The sequence below is a fragment of the Polypterus senegalus genome, chromosome 6 (genome assembly GCF_016835505.1).
Source record: "Polypterus senegalus isolate Bchr_013 chromosome 6, ASM1683550v1, whole genome shotgun sequence".
Classification (NCBI taxonomy): domain Eukaryota; kingdom Metazoa; phylum Chordata; class Cladistia; order Polypteriformes; family Polypteridae; genus Polypterus; species Polypterus senegalus.
The window spans coordinates 173,307,699-173,324,105 of record NC_053159.1 but is presented as its reverse complement, the minus strand read 5'-3'; the positions used below and the strand labels follow the sequence as shown (position 1 = coordinate 173,324,105).

At 39.1% G+C, this 16,407-nt stretch overlaps 1 protein-coding gene across 1 annotated transcript in view; it reads left to right on the top strand.

Moving 5' to 3' along the window:
• Nucleotides 1-16,407, top strand: part of lrp2a (low density lipoprotein receptor-related protein 2a) — a 248,832-nt gene that overhangs the window by 213,807 nt on the left and 18,618 nt on the right. Inside the window, 3 exon segments of the mRNA XM_039757567.1 lie at nucleotides 3,163-3,282; nucleotides 3,605-3,695; nucleotides 5,637-5,704. Of these exon segments, the coding sequence (XP_039613501.1) occupies nucleotides 3,163-3,282; nucleotides 3,605-3,695; nucleotides 5,637-5,704 (279 nt within the window).

The window sequence follows — 16,407 nt, the reverse complement described above, 5'->3', positions numbered from 1 at the left end:
GCAAATAATATTGTTCAATTAATTCAGACTTATTAACAATATGCTTACATAATTGTTTTCCGTTTGAATTTATTTCCAGAGGTGTGACCTTTTTTTGTTCTCTAATGGTTAACTTACCTAAAGCAGCAGGAAAGGCCCTGCTTTGTCAGCTGTTTTGTACTCCCTGGTGTAAAACTGGAACATCTACAAAATACACAAGCTCAAGTGACCGCTCTCATGGTGAAATTGAAATAGTAAAGTAATCCGTAGTTGAAATCACACAGAAAGTTCCTTCGTTTTAAGGTAGATGAGCTCTTGGGATTAATAAAGTATCTAAATTCACCATTGCTTTAAAATGGGAGGTTTTAAAATTTCAGAAGTTTGCACAGTGTGATCTGTTCAAGATATCTCAATAAAAATTGAACTGTCTTGACAAATTTCCTTGAAGAATAAGTGTATTAAGTTTCAACAAAATTTGTCCACAGGGTGTTATTTCTTGTGGATAGACACCCAGATTTGACTACCACAATAGGTGCTTTATACATTATATTCAGATATATCTAAAAATTGTAGTTGTGGGAAAGTAAAAGAAAACAATTATTATTAAATGGTCCTTTCTTTTTTATTTTAATGTACAGACAGTTTTGTCAACACTTCCCTCTTGTGGTGATACCTGAACTCAGTCTAAAAACCTGATAGTCACAGTATATCCTAGATACAAAAACAACCATAAACCATAAAATCGAATAAATAATAGGATTTAAAATACAAGTTGTGAAATAAAAATGCATTTAGTTCAATTGTCTCTTTTGTTTTAGCCTATAATAATCTTCTAATCACATAAACCTTTTGGTGGATTTTTTATGGTGTACAATTTCCATCGATATATTCCAAAGAAAGATGCAGTGGTAATAAATCTGGATGCACTCAAGACACATTTACAAGTGGTGCGTTTAAGCAAAAGATAAAACATTATGATGACAAATTTCAAATATTAATTTACACGTATTCACTTAGTAAACATTTTTATCCAAAGCGACTTACAAAAACACAAACTATTTCTCAGTGTAATCATCCTAAGCATCAGTCAACATGGAGGACTGCAGGGTGAATGTGAGGGTGAACAGCACTGACAATGACATACATGATGTTCATGTAAATTTAACAGAAGTTCCACACCACAGCCCAAGCTAGCAAATGGTGGAGGACATCACAAATGTGTTTTCAGCAAAACGAAGCAACAGAAGAATTTTTTTAACATTCCCAGTAAGTAATATTTCCTATTAAAGTGCACTAAATATGACAAACATGATGATGTAGACTTTATTAAGGTAAAGGAACATTAAATAGCGAGCAGCGTCAAATTAAAAATGTCAAGCCTCCTTATTATTTTATGCAGGTTTAGTTAAGCTATATCACACCTGCTTTATTTTAAATAATCCAGCAATGGCCTTGTTGTACTTGACATTGTAATGAACATCATAAAAGATGCCAGAGAAATAATGTAAAACATAGCCAAAATTGAATTACAAATATAGAAAACATATCCAAAAATATTCTAAATATGACAAAATATGTGAATATCCTGTTACTAATTGTGAGTCAGCAAGTCGTATCTCGGGCAGTAGTTAACCTTGTGGTTTAAAATTTACTGTTTTATTCATTAACCCCTGGCCATTTATCAAAATCTACATACAGTACATCGGGCAAAAGAAAATGATATTTCAGATGGAGCACAAGATGCTTAATAATAATGCATTTAGTCATTCAGAATAGATGATAAACTAATAAACAACTTCGATAGCTGCAGGTCAAAAAACAAAGAAAGAAACACAAAGACAATGTGAAATAAACACGATGTGCCGTTTTTGATTTGTCCTGTCCCTAATAGATATGCAGTAATGCTTTCTGATCATTAGAAAACAGGTTAGCAGAAATATTCCCTTACAAAATAAACTACATTAAAAAATATATATTACTGCCAATTTAAATATACCCATATTTTACAATACATTATAAAATACTTCAAGGATTAATATATTACCATATCTTACAGTAAACTGAAATGCATTGTAAAATATGTAAATTATTGCCATTATTGTATATTGCAATGTATTTTCCAAAACATAAAAATACATTTTTAGTATATTTTAAATATGAGAAATTATATATTGTAAAATATTTTAGAATATATGTTTTTATATGTTGTGGAAATAAAAAAACTAAAAAGATGATAAAGAGATATAACTGATGGCAAAACAACAAAAGGTTTGCACAAAATTGGCACACGGTACCAGATGCTCCAGATGGCAGTGTAGCCAGTTATGAGGCTAAGCAAGAGAAAGGGGTGGATCCAGGAGGTCGGAAACCTGAAACGTCTTCTACAGTATATAATATATTGTACTTTGTTTTTTAATATTTATATTTCAAGATATCTGTCATTTCTGTATATGCCAGTACAGTATATTTTAAAATATATTAACCTGTCATTAAAAATATAATTCAATACTGCAGATATCAGCTAAGTGTTCCTCTTACTGAGATATATATATATATATATATATATATATATATATATATATATATATATATATATACTTTATATATAAAGCCAGTAGATCAATCAAAATCAGCAATGCTTACAAACTTCTTCACAACCTCAATAATCTGCTGCTGAGATTCTCTCACTGGTTCAGTTTAGAGCCAGAGGATGATCCTAGTAATGGTGATGTCAGGGTGGCCCCACCTCCTAGGGCTCCACCTATAAAGTGTATGTAAATTCAGAACATTTAAAGAGACTAAACATAAACTTTAAAGCATTAGCTTGCATAACGGAAGTTATATGGAAATATGAAAATTAATTTAAAAACAACAAAATTTCTATATATCAAAAAGGAATGTTAACCAAGAAATAGACCCTGGTTGAAACATAACATATGCATACTTATTTGTGTTTCATAATCACTCAACTAACTTAAGCAAAAACTCTGTTTGAATGTGCAGTCTTAAGATTGCTATTTTGTATAGAGAAGGGGCTAAAATTTACTGTTGATTCTTTATCCATCCATCCACCAACCCGCTATATCCTAACTACAGGGTCACGGGTTGATTCTTTATAGCTTTCTTATTCACTATCCCAGAATACATAGTAAATCGAATTCTCACTTTTTCTTTTTTGGTCAGTGCCTAACATTTGTAAAGATGTCTGCAGTCACCTATGTCTGCTGAGACCGGGTGGTTACACTTGTGCCTGTCCCCAGGGGTCCCAGTTTGTGACTGGAAGCCAGACGCAGTGTGATGCAGGTATGTGTCCAATGGCCTCTGGGCTTTTCTAATTCCCACGTGGACTGTTTTTATTTTTTTCTTCTTGGAATCCTCACAGAAGTTCTTGTCTTAATTTGTGCACTCTTAATTTCACTTATTGCAGACATTAAAGCAGAATAAATATACAATTTAAAATTTATTCATAATGAAGTTATGCATGTCCTTGCATTTTGTTTGCTCCTCTTGTTTTATGTTTTTGTTTGTAAATGTGTGAGCCTGACTTCAAGAGATGTGTTTTAGAATAAAAGAAATGTAATCTTTGTTTGAAGTGCTAATTTTCTGCATGATTTAAATTTGGCAGCAATTGAAGATCCAGTAACAATGCCTTTAGCTTGCCGATGTATGAATGGAGGAACTTGTTATACTGATGAAGGAGGCCTTCCCAAGTGCAAGTGAGTGATGAATGATAATCAAGTAATATGAACACGGTCTCTGGCCCTTTTCTTCATAGTATCAATATTACAGCAAGTGGTAGTGATTAATTCCTTATTACAGAACTTCTCATTCAAATACTTTGCCATGTGATATGTTTGACCGTAGAATCACACCACACTCCATCCCAGGTAACACATTTTGCACTGGTGAACCCACTAGGTCAGGATTACAAAGATCCTCAGATGCATCTCCCTACTGCAAGAGATAAAGGGAGGGTTCTCCACCTGTGTTCACACAGGGACTGGCTGTAAGCAAAACAAAGCTCTCTCCCACTAAGCCTCCACACTCAGCAGTGCAAATCCTGTGGCCTACGCCAAGTGTTTTGTTGTAGTTGCTCCATCCTAGGTTGCATAATTTGCAGTGTGTTAACTTGAGATTCTTAGATTCATCTCTAGATAGATAGATAGATAGATAGATAGATAGATAGATAGATAGATAGATAGATAGATACTTTATTAATCCCAAGGGGAAATTCACATACTCCAGCAGCAGCATACTGATAAAAAATAATATTAAATTAAAGAGTGATAACAATGAAGGTATAACAGACAATAACTTTGCATAATGTTAACGTTTAGCCCCCCATGTGGAATTGAAGAGTCACATAGTGTGGGGGAGGAACGATCTCCTCAGTCTGTCAGTGGAGCAGGACGGTGACAGCAGTCTGTCGCTGAAGCTGCTCCTCTGTCTGGAGATGATCCTGTTCAGTGGATGCAGTGGATTCTTCATGATTGACAGGAGCCTACTCAGCGCCTGTCGCTGTGCCACGGATGTCAAACCGTCCAGCTCCGTGCCTACAATAGAGCCTGCTTTCCTCACCAGTTTGTCCAGGTGTGAGGCGTCCTTCTTTTTAATGTTGCCTTCCCAGCACACCACTGCGTAGAAGAGGGCACTAGCCACAACCGTCTGATAGAACATCTGCAGCATCTTATTGCAAATGTTGAAGGACGCCAGTCTTCTAGGGAAGTATAGTTGGCTCTGTCCTCTCTTGCACAGAGCATCAGTATTGGCAGTCCAGTCCAATTTATCATCCAGTTGCACTCCCAGGCATTTATAGGTCTGCACCCTCTGCACACAGTCGCCTCTGATGATCACAGGGTCCTGGATCTCCTAAAATCCACCACCAGCTCCTTGGTCTTGCTGGTGTTCAGGTGTAAGTGGTTTGAGTCGCACCATTTAACAAAGTCCTTGATTAGTTTCCTATGCTCCTCCTCCTGCCCACTCCTGATGCAGCCCACAATAGCAGTGTCATCAGCAAACTTTTGCACATGGCAGAACTCCAAGTTGTATTGGAAGTCCAATGTATATAGGCTGAACAGGACCGGAGAAAGTACAGTCCTCTGCGGCACTCCTGTGTTGCTGACCACAATGTCAGACCTGCAGTTCTCGAGACGCACATACTGAGGTCTGTCTGTAAGATAGTCCACGATCCATGCCACCAGGTATGTATCTACTGCCATCTCTGTCAGCTTGTCCCTAAGGAGCAGATGTTGGGTGGTGTTGAAGGTGCTAGAGAAGTCCAGAAACATAATTCTTACAGCAACACTGCCTCTGTCGAAGTGGGAGAGGGATCGGTGTACCATATACTGTAGATGATGGCATCCTCCGCTCCCACCTTCTAAAGGGAGAACTCCCCCTTTTTGTTTACACTGGGATCGCTTTTAGGCACTGCAAGTGGAGCGCTGCCTGAAGATGGCAGCTCAACTCTCTTTCCCTTTCTCACTCAGCCCCCATTACCATAATTTCTCCCCAGACAGAATATTGTGTCCCCAAACATTTTAAGAAAAGACACAAGAATTAGTTATTCAGTAAAAATTTGAGAATTGGTCAATGGTTTGAAAACTTTTTTAAGGTCATATAATAATAATAATAATAATAATAATATATTGCCTTTTTAGGTGTCTTTATGGCTATTCTGGGGATTACTGCCAAGTTGGAAAATTACGAGGTGCCCCTGCAGGAACAGGTAAGGAATTCATAGTTCTTTTCTTCCCCATAAAAACAAAATCTACAAAAGCACAAATGCTTAACAAAGCAGATGATTATGTTAACAAAATGCTGAATTAATGAGCTCTCATCATTTGCTGTGGGAAATGACCTCTAAAGAGAGACTGTTTGTAATAAGACCTGCCACCACTCCAAGACCAGATCCTTCAGCTATAATGTATTGGTAGTGCACGAGTGAATTGAAACTGAACTGAAGACAGGACTCTTGATCAATGAATCAGATGTTGGTTGTAGGGGTGGCTTCACTTCAATGACTTGAATTTACTTGACTTTGCTTCAGTTTGGTGCACTTCTCTCATTTTCCAGAAATATTTATTTAACAACATTTTAACAAAAAATACAGGTGAACATATGACTGGATAATTGACATGTAGGTTTTGTGACCCAAGTAACTTCATATTTTTATGGACATTATAATATCATATGCTGCTGTTCATCTTTGTCCCTTGTTGATCACCTTGAAGTCTATTGTATTGGAAAATTCAAAACATCTACTATCATTGTCACGTTTATATGTTCACATGAAGAAATTCAGTTCCCATTGAATTATTTAGACAGGATTTGATTTACATCAGGAGGTGCAGTAAAGTATTACCGGAGGACTTCTCTATTTTAAGTTCTGCCCAAACTGCTTATGTCACTAATTTATTATAGACCCTGCATTCATTTTTTGGTAAAGATTACAGAGCCCTTTACCCTTGCTAAAAAGTCCATAAAAAATAACCCCAGGCGAAACTAGTCCAATGTGAATTGGCATGTCAGTAAAATTCTATCATTTTCCCTGGGATTTTAGAGATGATTGTAGAAATGAATGGAGGCAGTTGAAGAACTTGTCCATGTATGACCTACAATGAACCATTTTAAACCAATTCAGTCTAGTGGATGAGTTTGTGAACAGAGGTACTCCAAATGCAGAATTCTCTTAAGAGTACTAATTAGACTGGAGCAATAGTTACTTCGTTACAATGTGTACAGTTGTTTTTTGGTGATGACATTCCATAACCATAGAAGGCATGCCTATTACGTATTTTTTTCCAGACAGATCTTATCCTGTGTGAATCCATAGTAAAAATTACTTGTGTTGTGTGGTAACGGTGCCTTTACAGACATACGTTCCGAAAACTTATCCCATCCAAACAGGGTTTAATTCCCCAAAGAATTTTGTGACAAACATTCAGTTTTTGTTGAGATCTCCCAATGCTATTTAAAAAGCTTTGGTGTACAGTATTTTCAAAATGGTCTAAAAAAACATTGAAACATTCTGTAAAACTTTGTTTACTGAATAATTTATTGTTTGAAAATTACTTTGAAAGAGGTAATTTCATGATTTGTATTTAAATCTTCTTGAACGTACCCAAATGTTAGGCCATGCCTCCACTATCTAACCTTTTTCTGCAGATTTTCTGTGCCTGACTCCTTACTTCTTTGTGAATCCACAGACAGTAGAAGTGTCTTTGTGTACATTTTTCTTAAGTCAAGTCAGGTTGGGGAGCATGCACTGGTACAGTGCATTGGCGCACCCGCTAAATGTCGAAACAGCTCGGCAACACCCCAGGCAGACACGCGGTCCAGTCCCACCCTCTGGAAATGACCCTCTATCTGCCGCAGCCAGGTGTTACGTGGGCAACCCCTTGGCCTGGTCCAACCACTTGGGTCCCCAACAATGAGAATCTTATGAGCCGGATCACCCTCGGGGAAACGCGCCACATGGCTGTAGTGCCGTAACTGACGCTCCCTCACAATGCAGGTAATGTGCCTCATTCGGGACTCCATGAGCAAGCACTCATTTGACACAAAGTCAAACCAATGGTACCCAAGGATTTTCCAGAGAGACACAGTACCAAAGGAGTCCAGTCTTCATCTCAGGTCACTGGATAGCATCCATGTCTCACAACCATATAGTAAGACAGGAAGCACCAGGACTCTAAAGACTTGGACCTTCGTCCTTTATCACAGATATCAGGAGTGCCACACACCCCTTTCCAGTGACCTCATGACCTCCCCATGCTCTTCCAATCTGTCTACTGACTTCACAGGAAGAATCACCAGAGACATGAATGTCACTGCCAAGGTAAGGAAACCTCTCAACAAGGTCAACACTCTATCTGTAGACAGACACACTGCTGATGGCCGTGCCCAAGAGGTCATTAAAGGCCTGATCTTGGTTTTTATCAGGACACTCGCAAGCCCAGACACTCAGAATCCTCACTCAGTCTCTCGAGCGCCCCAATCAGAGCCTCCATTGACTCTGCGAAGATCATAGCATTGTCAGCAAAGTCAATATCCGTGAATCTTTCTTCACCAACTGATGCCCCACAGCCGCTGGACCCCATGACCTTGTCCAACACCCAGTCCATACAATCATTGAACAGAGTAGGAGAAGAACACACCCCTGACTAACTCCAGAATTAACTGGGAAAAACCCAGTTGATTTTTCTTAGACACTTTAAAAATAAAGGGCAAAAGAGAAAGACTTGGGGCTCCATCTGAATGTCCTGTTTAATGTCCTGAATTGAAAAGAAATTAAAGAAAATGATTAAGGTGGTCCTTGTATATATACAGTAGCAGCTCCAGAGATCTATTTGCCCTGAAAAATTAATACAGACGAGCGTTTGAGATTCACGAGTTTACGAATTACAGATCCGTCTATTCAAGAGTTTTTCATCAAATATTAAATGGGAATTATTTTGGTAGCTTGCAACCAATTGAGGAAAATTACAAATGACACTGTACTTAAATGGACTAAAAACCCTAGCAACGCCGGAAGTGCTGCATCATTGGGCATCTTTGACGGTTGCTTCAAAAATGCTAGTTTTAAAAATGAGCCATAAGAAGATGGAAGAATCACAGTCAGTGGTGTCTTTTTGGTCACAGCTGGATCACAATTACACCCATCAGGATACAGTATTCTCTGGATTTATGTTCTTGTCCTGTGGCAGCTTGCCTGTGTGATTTCGTCTGGGTTGGGAGACATCTTTGTCTGGGAGAGCTCCCGTCTTCTACAAATCTTCACACTCGGCATCAGACAAAACCTTTCATAACTTTCTGAAGGTTGTTCTCTGGAGTTTTCATTTCATAATTGATCTGTAAAACAGGACTATGTCGGGAGTGTTTTATTGTTTTGTGCGTAAGGTTTTCTTATATTTCTTTTGTATTTGTAATGTTAATCCTTTTTGTCTTTTACTACCATAAATATACACACAAATTTATTATAACCAGTAAAACTTTGTAAAAAGTTGAAGTTCACAAAAGTACTGCTCATCTGCACACTTTGTCTACACACAGCCATCCGCCATACTCTGCTATACCATTCCAAATGTGAAGCATGGTGGTGGCAGCATCATGCTGTGCAGCTGGGGAGATTAAGTGGAGCTGAGGGAAAGTTCACTGGAGTAAAGTTCAGGGATATCCTTTATGAAAACCTGCTATAGGGCACTTTGGACCAAGATAGTTTCATTTTGCAATAGGACAATGACCCTTAAAGAAATGTGTCATCTTTAACACTAGAATTCCTGAAGGCTACGAAAAAACTCGTAATCCTGGCTCACCTTAAATTGCTTCGCACCTCTCCATTCTGCGTCTTTTGTTTTATAAATGTGTTGATCAGCACAAGCAGCAAGCACCCTGCTATCCCATCACCCCACCTAGACGGAGCTCATCTCGGGTAAAAAGTTCTCCTAGCTCAAGCCAAGGCTCGTTATCTGCGTGAAAGGTTCGTGAGAGGTTCCTGGAGTTGTAGAGGGTAAATAATACAGTATATCGTTATTTGGAATACATGCATTTCATGTGTGTTCCATGTTCCAAGATCTGGGCAAGTGTAGGATGAAAGGACATGTGAGGCAAGAAATGCTGAACACATACCTAAAGCAGAAACTTTTTCCATGTTATACTAATAATGACGTGAAGTGTATAACGTGTGAAGACTTTAGTCCAAATATCAAATAAAAATGTGCGCATTTATTCAAGTATGTAACCAACGAAAAAAAAATTTGATTTACATGTTGTTGTCAATGAGTTAAAAACCCAACCTCAATTGTCAAACGACAGGGAGTTGACACGTATTCTTGAATGGTCCAGAGGTAAGAACTGCTGCCTTATAACCCGGAGATCCCAGGTTCGAACCTTGGTGTTTTGAGTAGTGAGCTGCTATTATTATTAATATAATAAAAATATGCATTTGATTTGAGTCTGTAACACCCGGTGTAAATTTTGGCTACTTGTAAAAGTGAGCTGTTGTTTTTTTATTATTCAGTTTTATTCTCTCAGTGGCGTTCACGTGGTACAACAAACTTGCCTCTCGCTCTCTGAGTTGGTGGTGTTTATCTCCATTATTTTCACAAGAGCAGTGCTTTGGCTGATTCCTGCTTAGAACTATTTCTTGTACCGGCAATCAAAGATATGATGTCCTGTGACCGCTATTAGACTGGACAAAGGCAAGACCGTAACAACAGACAGCTTCTTCACAGCTCTTCCGCTGGCTAATAGACTGCAGCACTCTGCTTGGCACCATAAAGTAAAATGGGACTTCCACCTGCAGCTAAAGTCACTTTAGCACGCAAGCAATTCACCACACTACTGTTTAGATCTGACAGTGCCAGGAGTTTTTTTCATAGGCTTCAGGAATTCTAGTGATAACTTTATGCCTTTTGGTAATCAGTTCATCTTCTGCACACTTAACTATTCATGGTAACATTTAGGCAGGGTGCTCAAACTTTTACATGCCATTGTATGCATTCATTTGTCACTATTGCCAATGAAGAGTTGACAGAAGTCAAAAAGAGTTGTGATCACTGGATGGGGTCACCGGCGCGAGGCAAATAAAGCCATCTCTCACACACACAAAGGCCAACTAACATTAACTGTAAGCAGTCAATGGAATGCATAGCCAACCACCATAGACACAAAAAAACAGGCACAAGATTTGAACCCAGGACACTAAATACTGCAGCACATTGTCACCCAAGTCCACAGTTTGAAAAGATGTGAAATTGTATCTATTTTCAGTATTTTTATGGTGACTGAAAAATAATTCTACATTTCATTTTGATACTAAAAAATGAACAGATGAAACCTATGGTCAGTGGTTAAATTGTAAAAATACCAAGGTTAACACTTTAAGCACACATCCACAACAACACAGGTGTGTCTTACAGAGAGATTAGATTTGATTCTTTTTTGCAATGGTGATGGGCAGATTGACAGATGAGATCAGACAGGAGTCTATGATGTCTGCTGATGACATTGTGATCTGTAGCAAGAGTAGGGAGCAGGTTAAGGAGACCCTGGAGAGGTGGAGATCTGCTCTAGAGAGGAGAGGAATGAAGGTCAGTAAGACCACCAAGACAGAATACATGTGTGTGAATGAGAGGGAGGTCAGTGGAATGATGAGGATGCAGGGAGTAGAGCTGGTGAAGGTGGATGAGTTTAAATACTTGGGATCAACAGTACAGAGTAATGGGGATTGTGGAAGAGAGGTGAAGGAGAGTGCAGGCAGGGTGGAATGGGTGGAGAAGAGTGCCAGGAGTGATTTGTGACAGATGGGTATCAGCAAGAGTGAAAGGGAAGGTCTACAGGACGGTAGGGAGACCAGCTATGTTATTTGGGCTGGAGATGGTGGCACTGACCAGAAAGCAGGTGACAGAGCTGGAGGTGGCAGAGTTAAAGATGCTAAGATTTGCATTGGGTGTGACGAGGATGGATAGGATTAGAAATGAGTACATTAGAGGGTCAGCTCTGGTTGGACGGTTAGGAGACAAAGTCAGAGAGGCGAGATTGCGATGGTTTGGACATGTGCAGAGGAGAGATGCTGGGTATATTGGAAGAAGGGTGCTAAGGATAGAGCTGCCAGGTAAGAGGTAAAGAGGAAGACCTAAGAGAAGGTTTATGGATGTGGTGAGAGAGGACATGCAGGTGATGAGTGTGACAGAGCAAGATGAAGAGGACAGAAAGATATGGAAGATGATGATCCACTGTGACAACCCCTAACAGGAGCAGCCAAAAGAAGAAGATTAGATTAGATAACAGCAGACACATTAAAAAACAAGGATGCAGACTCACTGGACAAGTAACACAGCCAATCAATCAACCAATCAGTCGATAATTACATACACAAATAAACATAAACTTAACGAGTACATCGGGTGGAAGCCTTTGAATTACCTGATAGCAATAGGCAGGAAAAAATCCCAGAGACACTTCCTAACACACCATGGTTTGAATGAGCCTGTGGTAAAAGCACTCAAAGACAGCGCTTCCTGGAGGGGATTTTCATGAGTGCCCCAGCCAAAGCCTGCCCTTCAAACCCATCGAACATCTCTGGAAAGACCTGAAAATAACTGTCCACCAATAGTCTCCATCCAGCCTGACAGAGCTTGAGAGGATCTGCAGGAAAGATTGGCAGAGAATCCCTAAATCCTGGCCTACGTGAAGCCTGACGCATCAAACCGAAGAAGACTTTGGGCTGGATTTGCTACCAAAGGGGTTTCCACCAAGAAATGAATAAAGGGTCTGAATACTTGTGGAGGCTTTTAAATTTAAAACTTCTAAAATCCTGTTTTAACTTTGTCACTTTAGGGTAACTGAGATGTTGGGAAAAATTTAAAGATTTTAGCACAAGGCTGCAATATAGCGAAATGTAAAAAGAGTGAAAGGGTCTGAATACATTTTTAATCTAATGTGCCCTCTCTAGCACAAACTCGCACAAATTCACAAATTGAATGCTGTTTGTCAGTTCAGAATTATTTAATTTGGACATTTTTAGGACATAAGATAAAGTCAAAGTCCCCCTAGAAAACACACTTGCATAGAACAAGCAAACTCAGCCCTGAGTTGTCTGGAAACTGAAGTTAAGTCCATGGAGGTGGGAGGCAGCATTGCGCACCACTGAGCAACTCTTAGATGAAAGTCTTAGATGTTATTCCCATTCTCAGCGTGCAGTACAAGTCATCTCCAACAGTTTCACCCTTCAGTTTATAACTGACCAGATTTATTCATGACAGTCTCATTCACACAACTATGTACTCTCATTCAAGTTCTTTCTCACGGATGTTCAATGATTGATTGGAAATTAGTCCACAAAAAAAAAAAGTTTTCCAGAAATCATGGGATTGGTCAAAAGTAGAAAGCTGTTCACATGACAAATAAAGAAAAGAAGTCACATTGTTGCAGACAATAGAGTCTCGCTGGTTACTGAAAGAAGGGCCGCCTGGTGCCAAACCTCGGCATTCATTATTCTGCCACCCCTGTGCTGGATGAGATCATCGGGTCAGAGGTTAAGCCTTGTGATATGAAAGGGTATGGCGACAGTGTCATGACTCCAGTCTCAAGAGGTGCAGTGAGGCTGAGATAAGTGTGGTGAGTGCATAGCAACACCTCGTGTAGGCTATTTTAACAGCAAGGATTTGTCACCCTCCTAAAGATTAGAGGGGCTTTAAATTTCCGATGCCTTGTAACGTGTTATTCTGAGTTGTAGTTGTAAAAAAAATTACGAAATAAAAAGGAAACAATTATATCCAGAGTTATTCCCCACCTTGGACTTTGTCATATTAACAAACTTCTCATTTGGAAGCTTAGACTGCTGTGTAAATTAACAACATAAAAGAATGAAATTAAAGCAAAAAACAAACTCATTTTTCAATTGTCAAAGCAACTGGATACACAAGGGATAGAGCGTAACCTGGCCTCATAAAACAAAAAGGCAGAAACAAACCTTGGAAATGCCACCAGCCTCCATTAATAACCTAACTGGCCACCAATAACCTAATGTGGAAGGAAAGCCCTGGCAGGCACAGGGATAACATGGAAACTCTGTACAAGAGGTTCTCAGGGGGGAAGATGTGAAACAGCAGGGTTGTGCCTCCTGTGAAATCTGTACAGTCTGTGCAACTAAATTAGAACATTAGAAACATTTTGACGAGACCAGGCTATTCTGGCCAACAAAGCTCACCAATTAATTATATCCACCTTTTTTTCTCCAAATAACGTCAAGTCAAATTTCAAAGGTCCCAAAAGTTCTGCTCTCCACCACACTACTTGGTGTATCTGTGGTACTCTGTGTGAAGAAAAACTTACCAATGTTTGCACAAAATTTATGTAATATATTAGAAGATAAAATACAAGGCCTGTTAAAGAACTGTTAAAATGTTTGAAACAGCCCCTTAACTACCCCTAAAATTAATTTTGCTGTCAATTCTGCAATTTCAAAACAACAAAACCCACTAAAATGAGGGTTTTGGGGTGGAAGGCGAGGAACATTGGCCTCCAAGGGTTATTCTTCTGCTGAAACCAATGTATTTTCCATTAGCTGTCCTCCAGTACCACTCAGATGTTCCACATCTCCTTCCATGTAGCTCCACACACTCTTTTCTGTCTCACATACTGCCTGCCTCTACATTTCAACAACAACAACAACATTTATTTATATAGCACATTTTCATACCAAAAAAAAATGTAGCTCAATGTGCTTTACAAAATGAAGAATAGAAAAATAGAAGACACAATAAAAAATAAAAATAAGTCAACATTAATTAACATAGAATAAGTAAGGCCCCTTGCATCGCATATTTGGGTCAGAGATAACACCATCTGAGCTCATTTTCTGCAACTCCATAAGCCAATCCCAGTTGCAGACACATGCCCAGTCCAATGGAATTTAGAAAGAGATGTGCTTGCTGGTGCAGCCTCTGTAGCTGCACCTCCCACTATTTACACTTTGGACCATCATAATCCATGCCATGCTTTTGCACATAAAGGAAAAGTTTGTAGATGAGCTGAAAATTCATTTGCGAATGGCATGAATTTTGCTTGTGGTGAAACACAAGTTTATGACAAATTTTCTTGTAAACTGTGGATTAAATTTTAATCAGATTTATCATCTATATTACTGATGAGCAAAGTATATGAAAAAAATACTGTATATATATGTATATCTATGCTGTATATATCTATCTATCTATCTATCTATCTATCTATCTATCTATCTATATATATATATATATATATATATATATATATATATATATATATATATATATACAGTATCTTCCAAATAATACAGAGAGCGCACGACACGTGTTTTGCCCTTATTGGGGCACGTCAGGTGTATGCACTTTTGAATAGGGATTGAACCTCGGAAGTCAGCAACTAAGGTTAAGCCTCTGACGTTCCGCCACAGCAGCTGGTTCACTTATTTGACAGGGTGAAGATCTGAGCAATACACTCAAATGTCTGAGTCGCAGTCTGATTATTTGAGTGGCTACTCAAATATTCGCAATGTCCTCTCAGTTGCGAGAAACAGATAATAGATATGTTATGCAGTATCTGCCAAAAAGTACAAAGAGTACACGACCAACCACAAGCATTACCTGGTAGGTAACCACCTAAACAATCAGATTGCGAATCAGACCTAAGTATGAATATATAAAGTGATCCCTCGCTATATCACGCTTCGACTTTCGCGGCTTCACTCTATCGTGATTTTTTTCTCATACACGCTTACGTCACTACGCATGCGCTTTCTGAGAACTTTTATCTAAGCCCTACGATGGCTCCTAAACGTGCTGCTTTTTCTAAGCCTTCTGACAATAAAACTAAGCGCCGGAGGAAGATGCTTACTATCCAGGAGAAGGTGAAACTCTTGGATATGATTAAAGATGGCAATACCCTACAAAAGCCTCCTCACGCATATGAAAAGACAGTGCCAGCAACTGCCTATCAAGATGTTCTTCAGCCTCGCGCCCAGACACCCACTGCCTAGTACTTCTTCACTGAAGACAACAACGCACCTGCTGAAGATACTGCACCACCTCTGAAGACTCTCCTACTGAGGTCGTACCTTCATAGGTTAGTGGTTGTGTGCAATTAAATGTACAGTACAATAATCTACGATAAAAAAGCGTTCGGGATTGTTCTTCCGTCCCGTGAGTGCAAAGCGCAGCGGTATTCCGCTTATTACAGACTTACTACTTGCGGCTTGAGGTACGAAGCGACGCGATGTGAGCAGAGTTCTGGTGCTCCCATCGTTCCCTTGCTTTTGTGCGCGATGCGCTGGAAAAATAGACAAAATTATGTCTCTGGAAATAATTAATGTTGATGGAGTACAAATGCCTCACCGCGTAGTAAATATCAGGGAGATGGTGCTTGCTTATTCTCATCTATAGCTTATTTAGTGCATGAAACTACGTCTTTAGCGGTACAGAATCGGGCTGACATTGTACGACTTTGGACAGGCACTTGAGGGGATAAAAAAAAACTTAGGTTTTCAGGAGATATTATGAATGGGCACTTTGATGTTCTCATTCTCTACACTTACATGCCTGATATACACATGGAGCGCACAAAAATTGAGGACAAAAGTCGGTCGCCTTAAAAGGCGAGTGCACCTAGTAATATGATATTTGTAACGTCTAATATGTCTTATTTTCTCTTATTTTTGTCTAATATATTGGGTAATACGAGTGTAAAGGTGACTAAAGGGTGTTATTTCATGTCTAGAGGGCTCTAATAATGTTAAAAAACGTATTTAGAAGGTCATAAACAGGTTTTCTATACTCTAACTGCGAAAATATTCGATTTATAAATTAAGAATCCTACTTCGCGAAAATTCATATATATCGTGGCACGTGGCTGGGGCTGATACCCAGCTAGGTTGCCCAGGAGGACAGA